This window comes from Lupinus angustifolius, chromosome LG09 (genome assembly GCF_001865875.1).
Source record: "Lupinus angustifolius cultivar Tanjil chromosome LG09, LupAngTanjil_v1.0, whole genome shotgun sequence".
Classification (NCBI taxonomy): Eukaryota; Viridiplantae; Streptophyta; class Magnoliopsida; order Fabales; family Fabaceae; genus Lupinus; species Lupinus angustifolius.
In genome coordinates, this window is record NC_032017.1 from 9,717,677 (window position 1) to 9,735,176 (window position 17,500).

General features: G+C 31.9%; 1 protein-coding gene across 1 annotated transcript; it reads left to right on the plus strand.

Annotated features, from left to right (window-relative positions):
• On the plus strand, positions 1,896-4,268 carry LOC109356077 (3-oxoacyl-[acyl-carrier-protein] reductase FabG-like). Its single transcript, XM_019599413.1, has 4 exons — positions 1,896-2,050; positions 2,132-2,346; positions 3,198-3,427; positions 3,810-4,268. The coding sequence occupies exons 1-4, from the start codon at positions 1,938-1,940 to the stop codon at positions 4,098-4,100; spliced, it is 849 nt and encodes a 282-aa protein (XP_019454958.1). The 5' UTR covers positions 1,896-1,937; the 3' UTR covers positions 4,101-4,268.

Here is a 17,500-nt window from a genome sequence, read left to right on the forward strand (position 1 = left end):
TGATTTTTTTAAGAGAAAAAGATGCATGTACTGACAGTGTAAGATTTTTTATACTGTCATTGTATTACCCACAATTTATTTTTATTAATCATTAGATCTTAGATAAAAGTAATGCAAATGAATAGTTGATGATGCACAAAATTTTTATAAATCTTTACAATATCATTACATAGATATTACACTATTTTTAATGTATGAAACTATTTAAAAATATAATTTATGGTGCATATGATTTGAAATGTATGAGAGTATTTATCAAATATTATGGTTGAAATATTTGAAGACTTATAAAATAATTTGTTTTTGATTTTATTATAACTAGCGTATTGACAGACACTTTGTGTTTGTTAACCCATATTCTTACTTTATGATATTAAGTATTAAATTTGTATTTTTTATTTTAGAGAATTAGAATGTTTTTTATTGTATGTGCTTCATGTTATAAGTTTTTATTTAGAGAATAAGAATGTTTTTTTATTGGATGTACTTCATGTTATAATTTTTCTTGGATTGTATGATTTTACTTTAAAAATAAAAAATATTATGGGAAAAATAGATAAATAGAATCATGGTTGTAGTTATTTCAAGTTTTGACTTTATATACAGTATAAATTGACTTTACATAGATAGAAGAGAAATGCGTGAAATACAATATTTATATAATATATTTTCTTTTTTTGACAGAATGTATAAATAGATAATAGATGAATGATATATTTTTTATGACTGCATTAAATACTTGCAAGATATGATAAATATCAAATTTTATTCCTGAATTAATGGTTTTTATTAAAACTATTTTTTTGTTAACAAAACTACTATGATAACATAAAAATACTATATTTAATTTTTTAAAAATAAAACATATTAATTATTTTACATCTATATTATTATTCAATTTATTATTTTATTTATTTATTTAAATTTAATTATTATAGTTTATTTTATTATTATTATAAAATAACAAATGCAGATTGAACAATAGACATAAATTCATAAATGGCGCGACTCATAAATAAATGCATGTTAATTTAGAGGTTGCACATATCGATCCTGAGGCTGTAGGACGATCATAAATTGGCTAATGTTAAGCTAATGGTGAGGGAAAATGTTGGTGTCTGGCACAAGAAACAGGAATTAATTTTAGGATTTTTTTTAATATGTTTTCTATCGTGTTTTTCGGTGTGTCTTGCACTCTTATTTGTACGTGAGACACATTAAAGTCAATTACATAAGATTTGATTTTTATATTGGTCATTAATTTCCTAATGTAATTGCAAAGTATCTTGCCTTTAAAAAAACTAACAATTCTTATCCTCACAAAAAAATATCTCCTTCACAAATATCAAAATTTAATAGTGATTATGATTTTCTCTTTTCACTTTATTTATTTTCTCTCCATTTATCTCTATTCTTTAGTGGGGAAAATTATGTATTCATACTCCATAGGAATGACAACAAGGCAGATTTAGTTTGAGTTTGTGTTTTCTCAACTCTAAAACCGAAATCCAAAACCTAAACTCAAATTATACAAGATGAAAAACAATGTTATCATTCTCCAACCCGTCGAGTTTTGGATAACTCGAACACGTCGGAGTTCTAGTAACCCAAATCCCACTAGAACTCATCCAAAAAATATATTTATATATATATAGTTTCTATATATATTTATATAATATCAAATTTATATATATATATTTTATATAAATAATTATGTCTAATTTTGTAATTTTAATCATTTTAATTTGGTTTGGGATGGGTTCCAATATCAATTATATCAAACCTGAACTTAAAACTCGGGTATAACTCGAGTAGAGTCACATTGTGGTTTGTTAAATTTGGATTGAGTTCGGAGGATTATCCATGAGTTCGGTTTTCATTGTCATCGTTACTAAGACACCATTTTACCATGTTTTCTACCATAAAAGTGGCTTCAAATGTGTCTGAGATCATTACAAATGGAGAATTCAAGCAAGAGAGTGTTGCTTACTTCCAATGGAGATGATGTTTCACAAGGCATTGCTTTCCATTTAGCCAAACAAGGATGCAGGTGAAAATTTTCTCTCTTTCTCTCCCCTCTCTTTGTATCTTTGATTTGTTTCTTGATTATTGATTTTATTCATTGATTAAGGTTGGTTTTGATGGGAAATGAGGCTACCCTTCGTAGTCTTGCCCTTAAAATAAAGGGTACCTTTCAGGGCGCTGCAGGTTTTGATCCTGTAGTAGTTGAAGTTGTTGGTTTGGACATGGAGGATCAAAAGGAATCTGTTTTTCATGACTCTGTTGATAAAGCATGCCAGATTTTAGGCAAATTGGATGCTTTTGTAAACTGCTTCACTAATGAAGGTAAACCCAGTTTTGTTGTTTTTTCTCGGGCACAGTTAGGCGGGAGACTGGTGCACTGATTTTTTTTAATCTCATAATATTTCGTCAAGTTTGATAGGATTCAATTGCAAGGTATGAGAATTCAGTCTCGTCTCGGAAGGATGGATTCCAGGATGAGGTTAATATGATACTTAAACATTCTAGAACCACACCATAATAGCTTATTGTCATTTTCCATATGTACGGAAATGAATCCTTTGCTGCTTGATTGTATTTATACTCAGATGGCCAATTTTACACTTTGACCAATCATAAAATCAATTGTACTTAATTCAAACTCATAAGATTGACTAATTTTATATGAGATTGATCTTTCTAATAACCAAAATGACCTGCATCAGAGAATCCAAGTCCCCATATGCACTCCTTTAGGTTTACTTTGGTATGTCCCACTGCACTTTTTTATTTTTGGTTCACTCCTCCTCATGGAGGACGAGCATCGATGAAATGGTAAATTTGTTCCTTATGACCTAGATGTCATGGATTCAAATCCTAAATACATACATTATACATGCTGGAGTAAGGTTATGTATATCTACCTTCCTATGTATCCAGATCTCTCTAGGTGTGAGTTTTGCATATTAGACCGCCTTTGGTCTGCACCCTGCAAATTAAATATTTTTCATGTTATTTATGTTTTGTTTGGTTTGGCTCCCCTCAAACTAATATTCTGGCTATCTACCTAGTTGGAGAGCCAAGGCAATATAAACTCCATTCAGAATTTCTTATGTTGAATTGGATCCTTATAGTTTTTTGACCAATTTATGTGTAGAATATATGACCTGAATTGTGATTCAAATACTTTGAAACAGGAAAGATGCAAGATCATCTAGAATTAGCTGAGAGCGAGTTAAAAAAAACAGCAAACATAAATTTTTTGGCTCCGTTGTTTTTGTTAAAGGCCGTTGGCCAAAAGATGCGAGATTTCAAGACAGGAGGCTCTATTGTATTCTTATCATCAATCATTGGTTGTGAAAGAGGGATTTATTCTGGAGCTGCTGCATACGGATCATGCTTGGCAGGAGTCCAGCAGTTAGTTAGGGTAAGGGAATAACAACTCGCATCTTTTGGTTCGACAAATAATATGATTAAGATGTTGTCATTTGTTGGAAATTATTGTTATGAAGATTGGCTTGTAGATTTTGTTGCATTTACAAGATTGGCTTGTTACAAAGATTGCATTTATAACCTCTCATCTTTTTATGAAGATTGGCTTGGAAATTCAAGATCTCATACATAGGCCATGTCTTTATGTGATATTCTAGCATATCTTATTGCTAAATTAACTATAAGTATGCAAAATCACAATTCAATAAAGACTCTAGTTGCTTTTCACCTTTGGAAATGTTTGAAAGGTTGGTTCTCTATTAGAGGTTATCCTCTGTTAACGTTGATTTTTTGTCAAATACTGTTGTTTTCGTCAGGTTTCAGCTATGGAGATAGGCAAGTACAAGATTAGAGTGAACGCTATTGCTCGTGGCTTGCACCTGGATGATGAATTCCCATCATTCGTTGGAAAGGAAAGGGCACAGAAGTTGGTCAAGGAAGCAGCGCCACTAGAAAGATGGCTCGATGTTAAGAATGATCTGGCTTCCACGGTCATCTATCTAATCAGCGATGGTTCGCGCTATATGACAGGAACAACCATATATGTTGACGGAGGACAGTCTATAACCCAGCCTCGTATGCGTTCCTATATGCATTCCTATATGTGATTTTGCAAGGGAAGATCTACAACGCACATTTGTTTTTCTCCCTATATATGTGTTTTGACACCATTTTTGTAAGAATAAGGATGCTGCTATAATATGTTGTAGCTATAGTTGGTTAATTTCATTGTTTTTGGGTCCTCGGATTTATATAAAACAAGCTTAACCAAAAAAGGAACATGTGTGCTTTTGAAGGTCAGAGCTTTATATCATTTTCTTAAGAACTAAAAACATATTTGGTTGGTTTTTTGGCATAACTAGCTAAAAATGAAAAGCTAGCAAAAGATTGAAAAGTTAAGATCTGAAACCTTGTTGTTGATGAGCTAGGTAATTGACTTGGAAGTGTTTGTTAAAATCAAAAGATCAATTAATTGATAAATACAAATTATTTAAAAGCTCCTAGTCACTTCAATTGATCTACAACAAAGGCTAACCAAAAACAAAATTTTGGAAGAGAAGTTCTATCTTTCACACTTGTTTATCTTTAGTACCCCAATTTTCAGCCGCGCGACTTTCTTATAATCGCCACTACATTTTATGGTAAAAAATGTAGAAAAATCTTTTAGCTCAATCACATTGAAAGGAAGTGTATGACTATGCATATGTTGGGATGTATGAATGGGGTGAGGATGCAAATCTTGTTATGGTGCATGAGATGTAGGAATGCCTATAATTTTCTTTTCTCTTGAATGCATGAGACTGCTAGAAAACGCAAGAAAGTGTATGACTATGCATATGTTGGGATGTATGAATGGGGTGAGGATACAAATCTTTTTATGATGCATGAGATGTAGAAATGCGTGTAATTTTCTTTTCTCTTGAATGCATGAGACTTCTAGAAAATGCAAGGAAGTGTGTGACTATGCATATGTTAGGATATATGAATGAGGTGAGAATGCAAATATTTTTATGATGTATGAGATATATGAATGCGTGTAATTTTCTTTTGTCTTTAATGCATGAGACAACTAGAAAATGCAATTTATGATGTGTATGACTTTGAATGCATGAGTCATGAATGTTATGATATATAAGAAGATATATGAAATGTTTTTTCTTCTTCTTTTTATGACAAACAATGAGGATATCAACAATGAAATGATAGGATGGATTAGAATGCATGATATAGTAATGCCTGAAATGTATTATTTAAATGACTTTTTTTTATGAATGTATGAATAAATAAATAAGTGAGTGTATCTATAAATGATATGTATATTCGTTAAATGCATGTATAAATGAGTGAATGAATATATAATAATTTTTTAATACATGAATGAATGCATGTCAGTGAATGATTATTTTTCTTTTTAAATGCATAAGTCAATGAATGATTATTTTTCTTTTTGAATGGATGCATAATTGAATGAATGAGTGGATTTTTATTTTTTGAATGTGCGAGTGAATAGATAACTAAATGAATGGATGCATTTTTTTAATGCTGGAATGAATGTATGACTAATGTACTTTTTTTTATTGAATATATGAATGTATAAGTCAATGAGTATTTAAATGATGTATTTTTTTATATTTTGAATTCATTAATGAGTAATGAAATGAATCAATTAGAAAATAAAGGTTTGAGTTATATGTGTTTCTTACATGAATGAATGCATGAATTATATATATTTTTATGCATGAGTGAATGAATTAATATATAAATAAGTAAGAGAATGCATGAATGATGTGTTTTTTAAATAATAAATGGATGGATAAATAAGTAAGTAGAAGAATGTATTTTTTAAAGACATGCATGCATGAATTAAAGGATGCATGTGTGTCTCTTTCCTTGGGGGGTATTTTGAGATAATTTAGCCATCGTTATAATTTAAAATGTATTTTTTTTAAATATGATTTTTTTTATCGTTCAGATTGACTTAGGATAAAGATGGATTGCCCCTTTTTATTTTTTAGTGATGATCGTATTCTTGGGGAATAGGAGTTCCCCTCAAAGGTGACTATATAATTACAAAGTGTCTAATGTTGCAAGATGAGATCTTACACCATTAGGTCTTTAAAGTACGTGTGATTTTTTTTGTTTTGGGGGACAAGAGTCTTAACTTGTGCATGATGTGGTATGGTATGGTATGATATGTTTTCCCACGTTTATAATAGGTACACCTACAAGGATTGTAGAATATCTCAGGAAAAATATCATAGAGTAGAGTTTTAGGGTATAGTTGATGCCTTAACAAGCTCTAAAATCCCTATAAGGTGCCCATATTGCAACTCTCCCAAAAGAAAAGAAACTCGAATATTATGAGATTAGAAGCAAACAAGAGAACATCTCGAGCGACTAACTCAGAATACTTGGTAATAATACGAGTGATTCATATCACCAACACCAGAAATGACTAAGGCCATGACCAACAAGGCTAGCTTATCTACTATCCAAAAAATATATCTCCAATACTCAGGTATAAGATATATGTGTGTGCCAAAACTTGTGTCCTATACTTTTTGGGAAACATACTCTCAAACCACAACATATCATAAGTTATAAAAAACAATATATAGTTATTTAATAGCAATAAACAATTAATATTTGTTTTTTTTGCAATAAATTTAAATAACCAAAAAATTTAAAAAGTATAGTAAGCCATGCAATTAGTGATTATGGGTTTGACTCTCTTAAAAATATTTCGCCAGTTGTCGCGTCCTGATTTTTGGCTACGCGATTTTCTTAGAGTCACCACTAAATTTTATTCTAAAAATATAGAAAAACATTTTAACCCAATGACATTGGGCTTTGAATTTTTGATATATAGGTTCGTGAGTTAATTACGGAGTAGGGAAGATATTAGCATCCTCTCAACCCGCTTTAAGTATTACCCCTCACTAAATTATATGGCATATATTATACTTTTAAAATTATTTGGTTATTTAATTAATTATTAAGAAATAAAAGTTTATTTATTTTTTATTGTGTCTAACAAGATAAAACCTTGCTCATACGTATCTCTATTAGGGAATCAAGACTACATAGTTATTTGGTTGAAAAATAATTGTTAATTGTGTGTTTTAATTAGGGAAAGAAGCGACACAACACGACTGTCTGAAGGATGACTTGAGGGAAAGAAGCCCTCAGGGCGACCATCCCTCTATCTAGATGTGGTTAGGAAACTTTTAGTTTTTTTAGGTAAAAAATATTGATTTTGATATTTATTTATTAGTGAAAAAGATTTATTATTAATGACTATTAATTTAATTAATTTTTTTTATTTTAGGAATTAATTGAATGAAAAGAAGTGTCGTAACGCGATCGTTCGAAGATGATTTGAGGAAAGAAGTCATTAGTGGCGACCATCCCTCCATCTTTGATTAATCCCTAAAAAATATTATTTTTTATAAACATTTATAACAATATTGTCATATGAGAGTATTTTCTAAAAAAATATAATTTTCATTAACAATAACTTTAATTATAGTGAGATTCTCATTATTTTTTATCACTGCTTATTATAAGAGTTGCCTACAATAAACCAAAACTATAGAGAACAGTAGGGGAACTAACTAGATTTAGTGGAGTGTTGAAACTATGGAATGTTATGTTGTTGGGCTGGAAATAGCTTACTTGATTGCAAATAGTCACCAACCAGCAAGGAAATTGCGTAGTGTTGTTCTAATTCACAGACAGATCAGTGATAGAAGACTGTTGAACACATCATATGGGAAATGGGGTATTGCAAGTGTCACATTCCAAATTTCAGCTCTCTGCTTATATATATATATATATATATATATTAGATTGATAGTGAGAGGAGTTAGGAAATGAGTTGTGCATCATGGAATTTCATTAGGAAAAGTTCATGATTTAGTTTATAACATAAATTAGAGTTACATCATGAGATTAGAATAGAAAAATAAGTACGTGGTCTGAGGGACCCTGTGGCTTGTGTAAGACTAGATTATGTTATTAGTAATAAATTTTAGTGAACTATAAAGTAATTATCCCAATTAAAAATCTAGAGTAACAACTCAGACAATTTCGTGAAAATTGTCAATGATCGTGTTGCCAGCCTTGCCTACGAGTGCTTGTATTCATCTCTATTTCACCTTGAGTATAATCAAACCTCTTAGAAAGTTTTCTAAGAGTATAAGTTAATATTTTTACAATACTACAATCACATTTGCAATCATCTAATCTTACTCAAGTCATTTAGAGTGCAAACTCGTGTTCAAGTATTAGCAAAAATTCTCATTCCTTAGAAAGTCCATAACTTTTTTATTATCATAGTTTTTTGAGTGAATATTAAGCCTAAACCTATTCTATTAGAACCAAAGAATCCAATTGTGAATTGATTTTATTGATTAATATTTCTATCCAGGGATTTAAACCATCTCAAATCAGCAGTATCTGGATTGGCCTAATTACATATGTTTTATCTAGTCTTGTTTCTTAGAGCCCAAGCTATCAATCTATGAAGTATGGAAAATTATCTATACTCATATAGACAATGTTTGGAATTGTCTTAAGTTGTCTTAGAATTCAAAAAATGCATCCATGCAAAACACAAAAAGCAAATCACACACTAAATCAAGGATTAAGGGGAGGCATGCATGGTTAGCATGGATGAGTGACATGTGTTACCACATGTGTTACCATTAGGGGATGATTAACCCTTACTCACCCACCTCACACTCCACTTCTCCTATATAAATCCACTATGTTATGGAGTCCATCCAAAGTAACTATGTTATGGAGTATTATGTCTTTAGGTTCATTGGGAATAACATGGATGTTGTTACTTGGTGATTGCATGTTGTGGCATATCTGTTTAAAGGTTGTTGATGGTTGGAAATTTGTGGTTAAGGGTTCCAAAAACCCTACCCACACTTCATCATGTTAAAGAATTAAGGTGTTGGTCTAAAAGAATGATTTATGTGTTGTAGGTTGTGTGTGAACCTTTAGGAGAAAAATCAACCAAATGCATGCACTTAATTCTTGGTGTCATTATGTTCTAGGAGTGATTAGGTTTTAATCATGAAATTCTAAGAGTTTGAAAGCTTACCCATGCGTTATATGGCGATTGGGAAGCCCGAACATCGTTAATGTCACTAGTTTCGACCTTTAGGTCTTAGTACTCTTTGGTAATATCTCAAATGGATTAGGGATGACCTTAAGTCCCATATGCCAGGGCCTAGGTTCTGTAGGGGTGGTTCTAGTACCATGTTGGGGGGTTATGACACATTTCTATATGACTTACGACAACAGGAGGTCATTTACCTTGCTGAAAACCCTAAATTGAAACCAACGACTTTAGGAAGACTTAGATATTCTTAGTCTCCTTGGATTAATATGAAATATGTCAAATGATAGTATCACTTGAGTCATATTCATGTATGTTTAAATTTACCGAATTCTAGTACTTATTCTAGAGCGAACTGAGGGCTCCCGGGCAAACTCTAAACCTTTGAGCTAAAACTGTCTACGAGATTCTTATCGTGTCTGGTCAAGACTTTAATGGTATCCAAATAAAACATTTGGATATATTCACATGTCTATAGCCTATTAGGACAACTTCTTAATAATTTATAATAAAATCGAAATATTGAAGTTAATCATTTTTTACGTAATCAAGAACTCGACACTCAGGCAAGCTGCGGCAAGGAGTTAATATGATCGGTAGTGGTATAGGTATGGAGAGAACTACTTTCATGCATGAGCTTAGAAATGATTCCTTGATAGTCGTGCATATCTAAGCTAGGCCTAAGGCAGAGATAGTCGAATACTATTTCTGTAGCCACGAGTAAATGGGTATTGAGGCCCTTTAACTCGTAAATATCTAATTTAAGATTGAATAGAGTTTATTTGATATATGATTTTATATTGAATCTCTGATCTTTTTTGGATTAACATGATTATTTTTTTATCTTAGGAGTTGAAATGATTGGTATGTTTGAGATTGTTGTAAGACTGAGATGGCAACTAAGAGGGGGTGAATTAGTTGTCTTAGATTTATGACAGATTATTCTTCAATTTACAGAGTTAGTAGCTGCGGAAAAGTTATGCAGAAATTTTATACTGGTTCACCTTCTTGTCCACCGAAGGTTACATCCAGCATTCTTGCAGCATTTCACCTTCTTGTCCACCAAAGGCTACATCCAGTACTCTTATAGCACAAGAGAATTCTTCACTAGATATTAAGAATATCAATGACAATTTCTCACCCCGAGATTGCCTTGTACCTTACTCACTCTCTAATACCTATACCACTATTTGGAAAACACCCTTTCCAAGTGACTCTATACACACCCTTGTGAAGGAAAGTAATTCAATATTTTGAATGAAGAAAAGTTAACTATGGCAAGGATTGCCTTTACAAAATTTGAAACTATAAACTCTTGCAATCCAATAAATCTTTGTATACTTTAGTAATAATGCTCAAAAGGTTTAAATGACTTTGAAACAAAACTTAAGGCAACTTCAGAAAATATATTCTGAAAGTTAAGAACAATTTGAAAGAAGTGTTGAACAAGTATTTCAAAAAAGTTTAGATTGTGTATATGAGTTAGATGTTGTGAATTATGAGTTTCAATGACTTTTTATAGAATTTTCAATCAGCCATAAGACCTCTACGAAAAGGTAGGAATTGATTCGAATGAAAACATTTCGTTTGGGTTGAAATTTGTGTGGTTTGAATATGAAAACTGGTGCAACAACTCTCCGTAATTGATGTAACCGATTATCCAAACGTTCTGCCCAACTGAGTAATTGATTTTCATAGGCTGTAATCGATTACTCACGGGTTGTAATAAATTACCCAATTGTTCTTTCCAACAGAGTAATTGTTTACCGTGTTTAGTAACCGGTTACGCAAAAGGTGTAATCGATTACCCCGATAAATTTTTGTTGGATAACTTGTTTCTCACTCATGTAACCTGTTACTTAGTTCTACCAACTTGTTACTTAGTCACACTAACCTGTTACTTAGATCTAGTAACCTGTTATACAGTATTTTGAAAACAAATTTCATTTATACTTGTGTTTATCAATTTTCTTTTAAAATACGTTTAAGAAGTACTGCTAATTAAATTTGTAGATTATAAGGATAGAATTACCTAAACACTTAGATTCTTGAAGCTTTGTCTTCATAAGTATTTTTCCTTTTCTTCTTTTATGTGATGTTAGTGTTTTCATCAAAATCATGTCAAGGTTAGGAGCAATATCTTCTTCACAGTTGTTTTGTTAATTCCAAGTAATGTGAAATTGATATATACTTGATATGACTATTCAATCATGATAATGGAATCTTAGTTGATATGTCTAATTGAGAAAATTATATTGATGTTGAATGAGTATTTCTTCATTGGATTGATTTTTGAGATTGTTGAATTAACTGTTGCATCATGATAAAATTGTCATTGTGCATTCTGACGGGCTTGGCATACGATTATCCCAGATGAAATCAATTTTGAAAAGACTGTGTTTTGAGAAGAATGAAACGAAGGGAAATGAAACTATTTTACTGAGCTTTCGCGAGCTAAAGTCTTTTGAAAATGTAGATAGTGTTTTACAAGAAAACTGGCGAAACATTGTTTTGGAAAAGCATAATAGCATGCGGTTTTAAACAAAGGTTTGGTTTTCTAAGCTAAAAATGTGATATAAGAAACTATATGTCTAAGATTAGTTTCTTTCAAAGTGTCAAATTAGTATCAATTATCTTGACTTACATAAAGTGATTCTTCTAGTCAAAATCCAATTTTTTATAAAGTTCTCGTCCTTACCCCGAAAATTTTCCATTCGTTCATCTTAAAGGAATTGTTACTATGTCTACTATTAGTAGCATAGTCTACTGGAAGATACGACACTGCTAATGTTATGTCAAGAACCCAAAGGGGTACCTTGTCCGTGTGACTTGTTTGAGGGGACACTGCGGATGAGGATTGATCTGTAAGGAATAGGATAGTTCCCTTGCATCGACGGAACTCCTCGCAGTAACTGCGGTAACCTCTGACACCCCCTTGAAGGTATCGTGTTCAAGATGATATGGCGCCTACCCTTGCTGTCCGGATGGTTTCCGACGCTACAGAGTGCATGATATTTTTCCAATGTGTTACCAATGGTGGGCACGACACAATATTCATACTGTTCGCTTTCTAAGAACAACATAGGACTGGTCGAACTCGACCAGTGTCAGTACCATTACTGTTATTGTTGAGTCAAGGGGCCTTATAGAAATCATTTCTCCATGCACTCATTAAGAGACTAATAGTTGTGTCAATATAGACATAATAGATATTCATACCTCATGATATTAACATTCCACATTTGATTACATCCATGTGATATTGATTATATGATAAACTGTATCTGAATTTGATATTTTATGTGTCGTTTATATACCATATGTGGAAGTACTTACTCTCCTTACATTTTAGGGAGTACGTGACTTCCTGGAGAATGATCGTGACATCGTCCGAAGGAAAGGAAAGACAATTCTTATGTCTAGGTAGTGCGTCGCTCTGTTGTAAGATGTAATACCTGAGTCAGTATATTAAATTCTATCATTTACAAGTTGTGAAATTTCACATTGTTTTGAAGCACATATCAAGGAAATTTCACCTGTTATTATATGAAATATAATTGCAAAATGATTTATTTCAATTTTAAAAATGGTTTTTCTTCCACAATATATCATTTCTTCACTTGTATACTTATTTTAATTCCACTCAGTCAGGGTGTTACAATAAGCTATTTTGCTACATTGTTTTGGGATAATTTTTGGGTTAGTTGAGATTTGTTGTGTGTTTGGGATGATTTCAGGGTATTAGTGATTGTTATGTGTGTTTCTTTGCTATTTTTGGATTGACAGGGTACAATCACCAAATGATTTTTTAGAGGATACAATCATCAAAGTATTTTTTGCTTTTTTTCCAGAGGTTTTCGAGAGAGTTTTGAGAGAGAGGGAGAGAGATTTTTGGTCATTTTTGTAGAATAGATGATGTACCCATATCCCATATGCTCACATGCCTATTTATAGCAATACAAAATTGCACATGTATAAATGGGAGAGAACTTCCAATTAATCCTTCATAGAAAGTTAAGGAAAGAATCAAATTTGTGTTTAAAAAATGCAAGATAATCAAATTGATATCAAATTTGCTTGATCTGATTTGATTTGCTTATTCTCAAATTACAACTTTAATTTACTTGATTCCTAATCTCTATAGATTTAATTTTCTATGAAACTAAATCTCTAAAGGTTAAATTTTATAATCAAAATGATTTGTGCAACACAATCAGATTGATATGAAATTTCCTAATCTAAGTTGATTGTCATATTTTCTGGTCGTGATCTTTAATTTATTTGATTGAATTACAACCTTGATTTATTTGTTGACCAATTTTCTATGAAATCAAATCTCTAAAGATTAAATTTTCTAATGAAGATGATTTGTGCAATACAATCATATTGATAAAAAAATTATTATTTGATTTGTATATTTTCATATCGCAATCTTGATTTATTTATTTGCTGGTCGAATTTTGATGAAAGCCAATCGCCAAAGATTCTATTTTTTTATCATAAAAATGTTGTTTTGTCAAAATTTCATTTTTAAAAAAATTATATTTCTTTTTCAGCCAGACAAAATTGGGTGTTCACAATCATCAACTCTCTCTTCTTGAGTTCTTGAATGTGATTTTGTTGCTTTGAAAGAGATTCCTTTGTTGGTTTTGTCTGTTTTTTCGTTAATTTCATGGTTATTGGGTCTCAGATTATATAAAAAAAAGCAAAATATGTCATTTTGAAGATTCCAACTATATATATCATTTTCCTATGAATTTAAACTCATTTAGTTGATGCTATTACATTTCATGGGTATGCGAATATAAACAATATAAAAGTTTTTTTTACTCAATCAACTCATTAAATAAGATAAGAAATACATATCAAAGCAATACAATGAGAACGTATTTGTTGTCTCACAAGTTATATCACTTTATGTATTATTGGTCTATGATTTGTTGAAATATATTTAACTTAAATCAATAATTAACTATTTTTCTGACCAATTACAATTGATGGCAATACAATAATACAATTTGTGGGACAACACATATGCACCTAAAATAATACACAAAAGTTAAGGCATTTGAATTTGAGTTAGTTGCAAAAGTAACAGCTCAACTTTTTGCTAGAGCAATAATTAAAACATTCAAATTCCAATTCAGTTACACAACTTCAAAAATTTCACCCCGAAGTTCACTCATTTACGGATGAGGATCTTCTGTCCCATATTCCTATCTCATATCCTGTCCCATCCAATGATATTTTGCCATGTCATTTAAAAATCCACCTCATACTTAACACCTCTAAATACTGTTAATTTCTTCTTGTTATCCTTTCTTCTTTCTTACCTTCCCCAACAAAACAGAGCCTTCTCTATGTGCCAACGAGTTATACCAACTATTTCATCTCTTTCACATAAGAGTGCTATGCCAGTAAAATCAACCATTAACACTTCATTCACGCCTTGTGAAGAATCTTTGTATTTATCATCTATTGTCGTCTTTGGGTCCGTGAGATGGGTCCTAAAGAAGCATTGTGAAGATGCTGCTTGAAGAGTAGCATTTTGATAAACAATCCTTAGGTCCAACTTTAAATTAGAGAGCCATACTTTAAATTATTAGTATATCATCCCAACAGACAGTTAATATTAAGGAAATTATGATCATTCAAGACTTCCCAACATGCATACACATGTAAAAAAATAATGCACAAAGAGCCAAACAGTTTTTTACTTTTCATTAAGAAAACCCTCCAATAAGGGAAAAATTAGTTGCTAGCTGTTAATCTTGTTCAGCATATTTGGAATTGACTTTTTGGTGTCTCTTAGCATTAAGTTCCATATGATATGAACATGTTTCTGGCTGTTAAAGTCTTTTCTACATTTCATCAAACATCTAATATGCAGCTACTAACTCCATTCAGATCAGGAAGATTTAAAATATGAATAACAAAAATGGATAACTAATGAGAAGAGATAACATAAAATTGTTTGACTAGAATGAAAAGTTGTTTCTGAAAAGAAAAAGCTTCATGCAACATATTATTTAACACCAATACATGTCCTCCAATCTTCTCTGCAACAATGGTAACTGTATCATCCACAATAAGAGGACCCAACCATTCTTCTATCTCTTTCACGTGCATAGCACTCTTATGTGAAAAGATGAAATAGTAGAACTCGTTGAAACACAAAGAAGGATGTGTCCTATTGGGGAAGGCAAGAAAGAAAAAAGGATAACAAGAAGAAATTAATGGTGTTTAGAGGTGTTAAATATGAGGTGAATTTTTAAATGACATGGAAAAATATCATTGGATGGGACAAGATATGGGACAGAAAATCCTCATCCCTCATTTTCACCCATCAAAACAAAATTACACTCTCTCCATTGCCACCATGATGATCACCATCGCAAACAACATCAACCTTCCCAATCCCCACTACGATAATCCCCTCAACCCTCCCATCCCTCAAAATCTCACCACCACCATCAGAATAAGAGAATGTGACGTCATCTTCCATTTTCACACAATCCGCACCATCATAACCAATTCCTCTTTCAAACTCGATTCTTGAATCGTGGATACCCTCGCCATCCCCTCCCTCTTCCACTCGATAATCATAGGATTCGATGTCGAATGGAACCCTAACACCACCACCACCACTCTCAAACCTAATGCCACCATCCAATTCTACGCTAATGAACGATTCATAATCTTCCAAATCCTCCACGCGCCTTTCATATCATGCTCAACTTTATCGTCAACCCTTATGTCACGTTCGTCGGCATTGAGATCGTGGATGGTATAATCAAGCTTTAAGAAGATTACGGTTTGCATCTGAATGGATTTATTGATGTGAGGGAATTCGCTGCTGGGGAGTTCAATGAGAACGGGTTGAAGAACGTTGGGATAAAACAATGTCGTTGCGTTTTCTTGGTTTGGAGATTGAGAAACCAAAGAGGGTGAGTTGAAGTAGGTCGGGTCGTGTGTGCCTCACTCCAGAGTAGGTGTAGTATGCTGGTGTTGATGCTTTTCTATTGTATGAACTTGGAAATTGTTTGATTGGACCTGAGAGTATTTGTAGTATATTTCCCTCTCGAATTAGGATACTCTCCGATAATGGAATACAACTACACCCAAAACAAGAGAAAAAAGGTAATATGATTTCACTTTTATCCATAAGAAAAAGTAGGATGACATTTATATATCTATTTATGAGTACAAAAGTTATCACTTGTCTCTCTTCATTGTTGAAGAGGATCATTTTCCTTCTCTTTCATCACATTATGAATCACAATATATGTGTGTGATTGGTCTTTTTAAAATTGCGGGATAGTACAGTTATTGTGGACAGTTCTAGTGTCGTTATGGAAACTCAAGAAACCATAATATTGTGATTATGATTGTAAAATGGAATTTAAAATGGGTTAATAATTAATTAATGCCTCCTAGAGCAAAAATTAATGTATGCTTAATGCTCAAGGAAGATCACAACATTCATTCTAAGTCATTACATCTCTCACATCAATGGAAATATTTCCCTTCTCTAAATAGGCTCTAGTTAATACACAATTAGTACTAATTTAAAATAATTATCCTTTTATTTAAGAGTAAATATTCACATCGCTTGACAATCTTTCCTTTCATATGGTTATAGTCCCCAAAGAAATAAGATTATCACTACGCCAGATATCACAATAAACCATGGTCATTCAACTGCACTTCCTAAAACAACACTATTAAAAACGAAGTAGAAGAACATCAACAACGCTCATTCAAGCAAGTGTTGTCCATTTGGATAGGTGAATATAACTTCAACAACGCAGGTGTGCATGCGCACTGTTGAACATGAGTGATGTTAGCAATGACTTGAATGAGTTATGTTTAAGAACACACATTTAAGCAAGTGTTGTTAATTAACATATATTCAACGTCACAAGATTAAGTGAGCATTATTGAAGATGACCTAGTAACAACACTTTCTTATATGAGCATTGTTGCTTGGGTATGACGTTTACATATTCAAAAAATTAATGGTGGAGTATTGTATGTGTCACTTCGTTTAATGCAAATTAATGGTTGCACATCTGCCAAGGACGGTGATATCCATTATCTTCTCATTAGAATCTATATGTGTTGTGGTTCACACTAATGTTTCTTTCATTGTCTCATTTTATAATTAGTCATGACACCCAAAGATAAGAAGATAGAAAAAGGCACAAAGAAACCGAAAAGAGAGCAATACAAGGCACAAAGAAAAAGAGAGTTTTGTTAAAAAAATAGAAAAAATGATATTCCTAAAAAGAATGTGTATGTCAATTTTTAAATATTCAATCTCTATATTTAATTTCTTACTGGATTTGAAAGTTTAATCTTCAATCTAATTTTTTT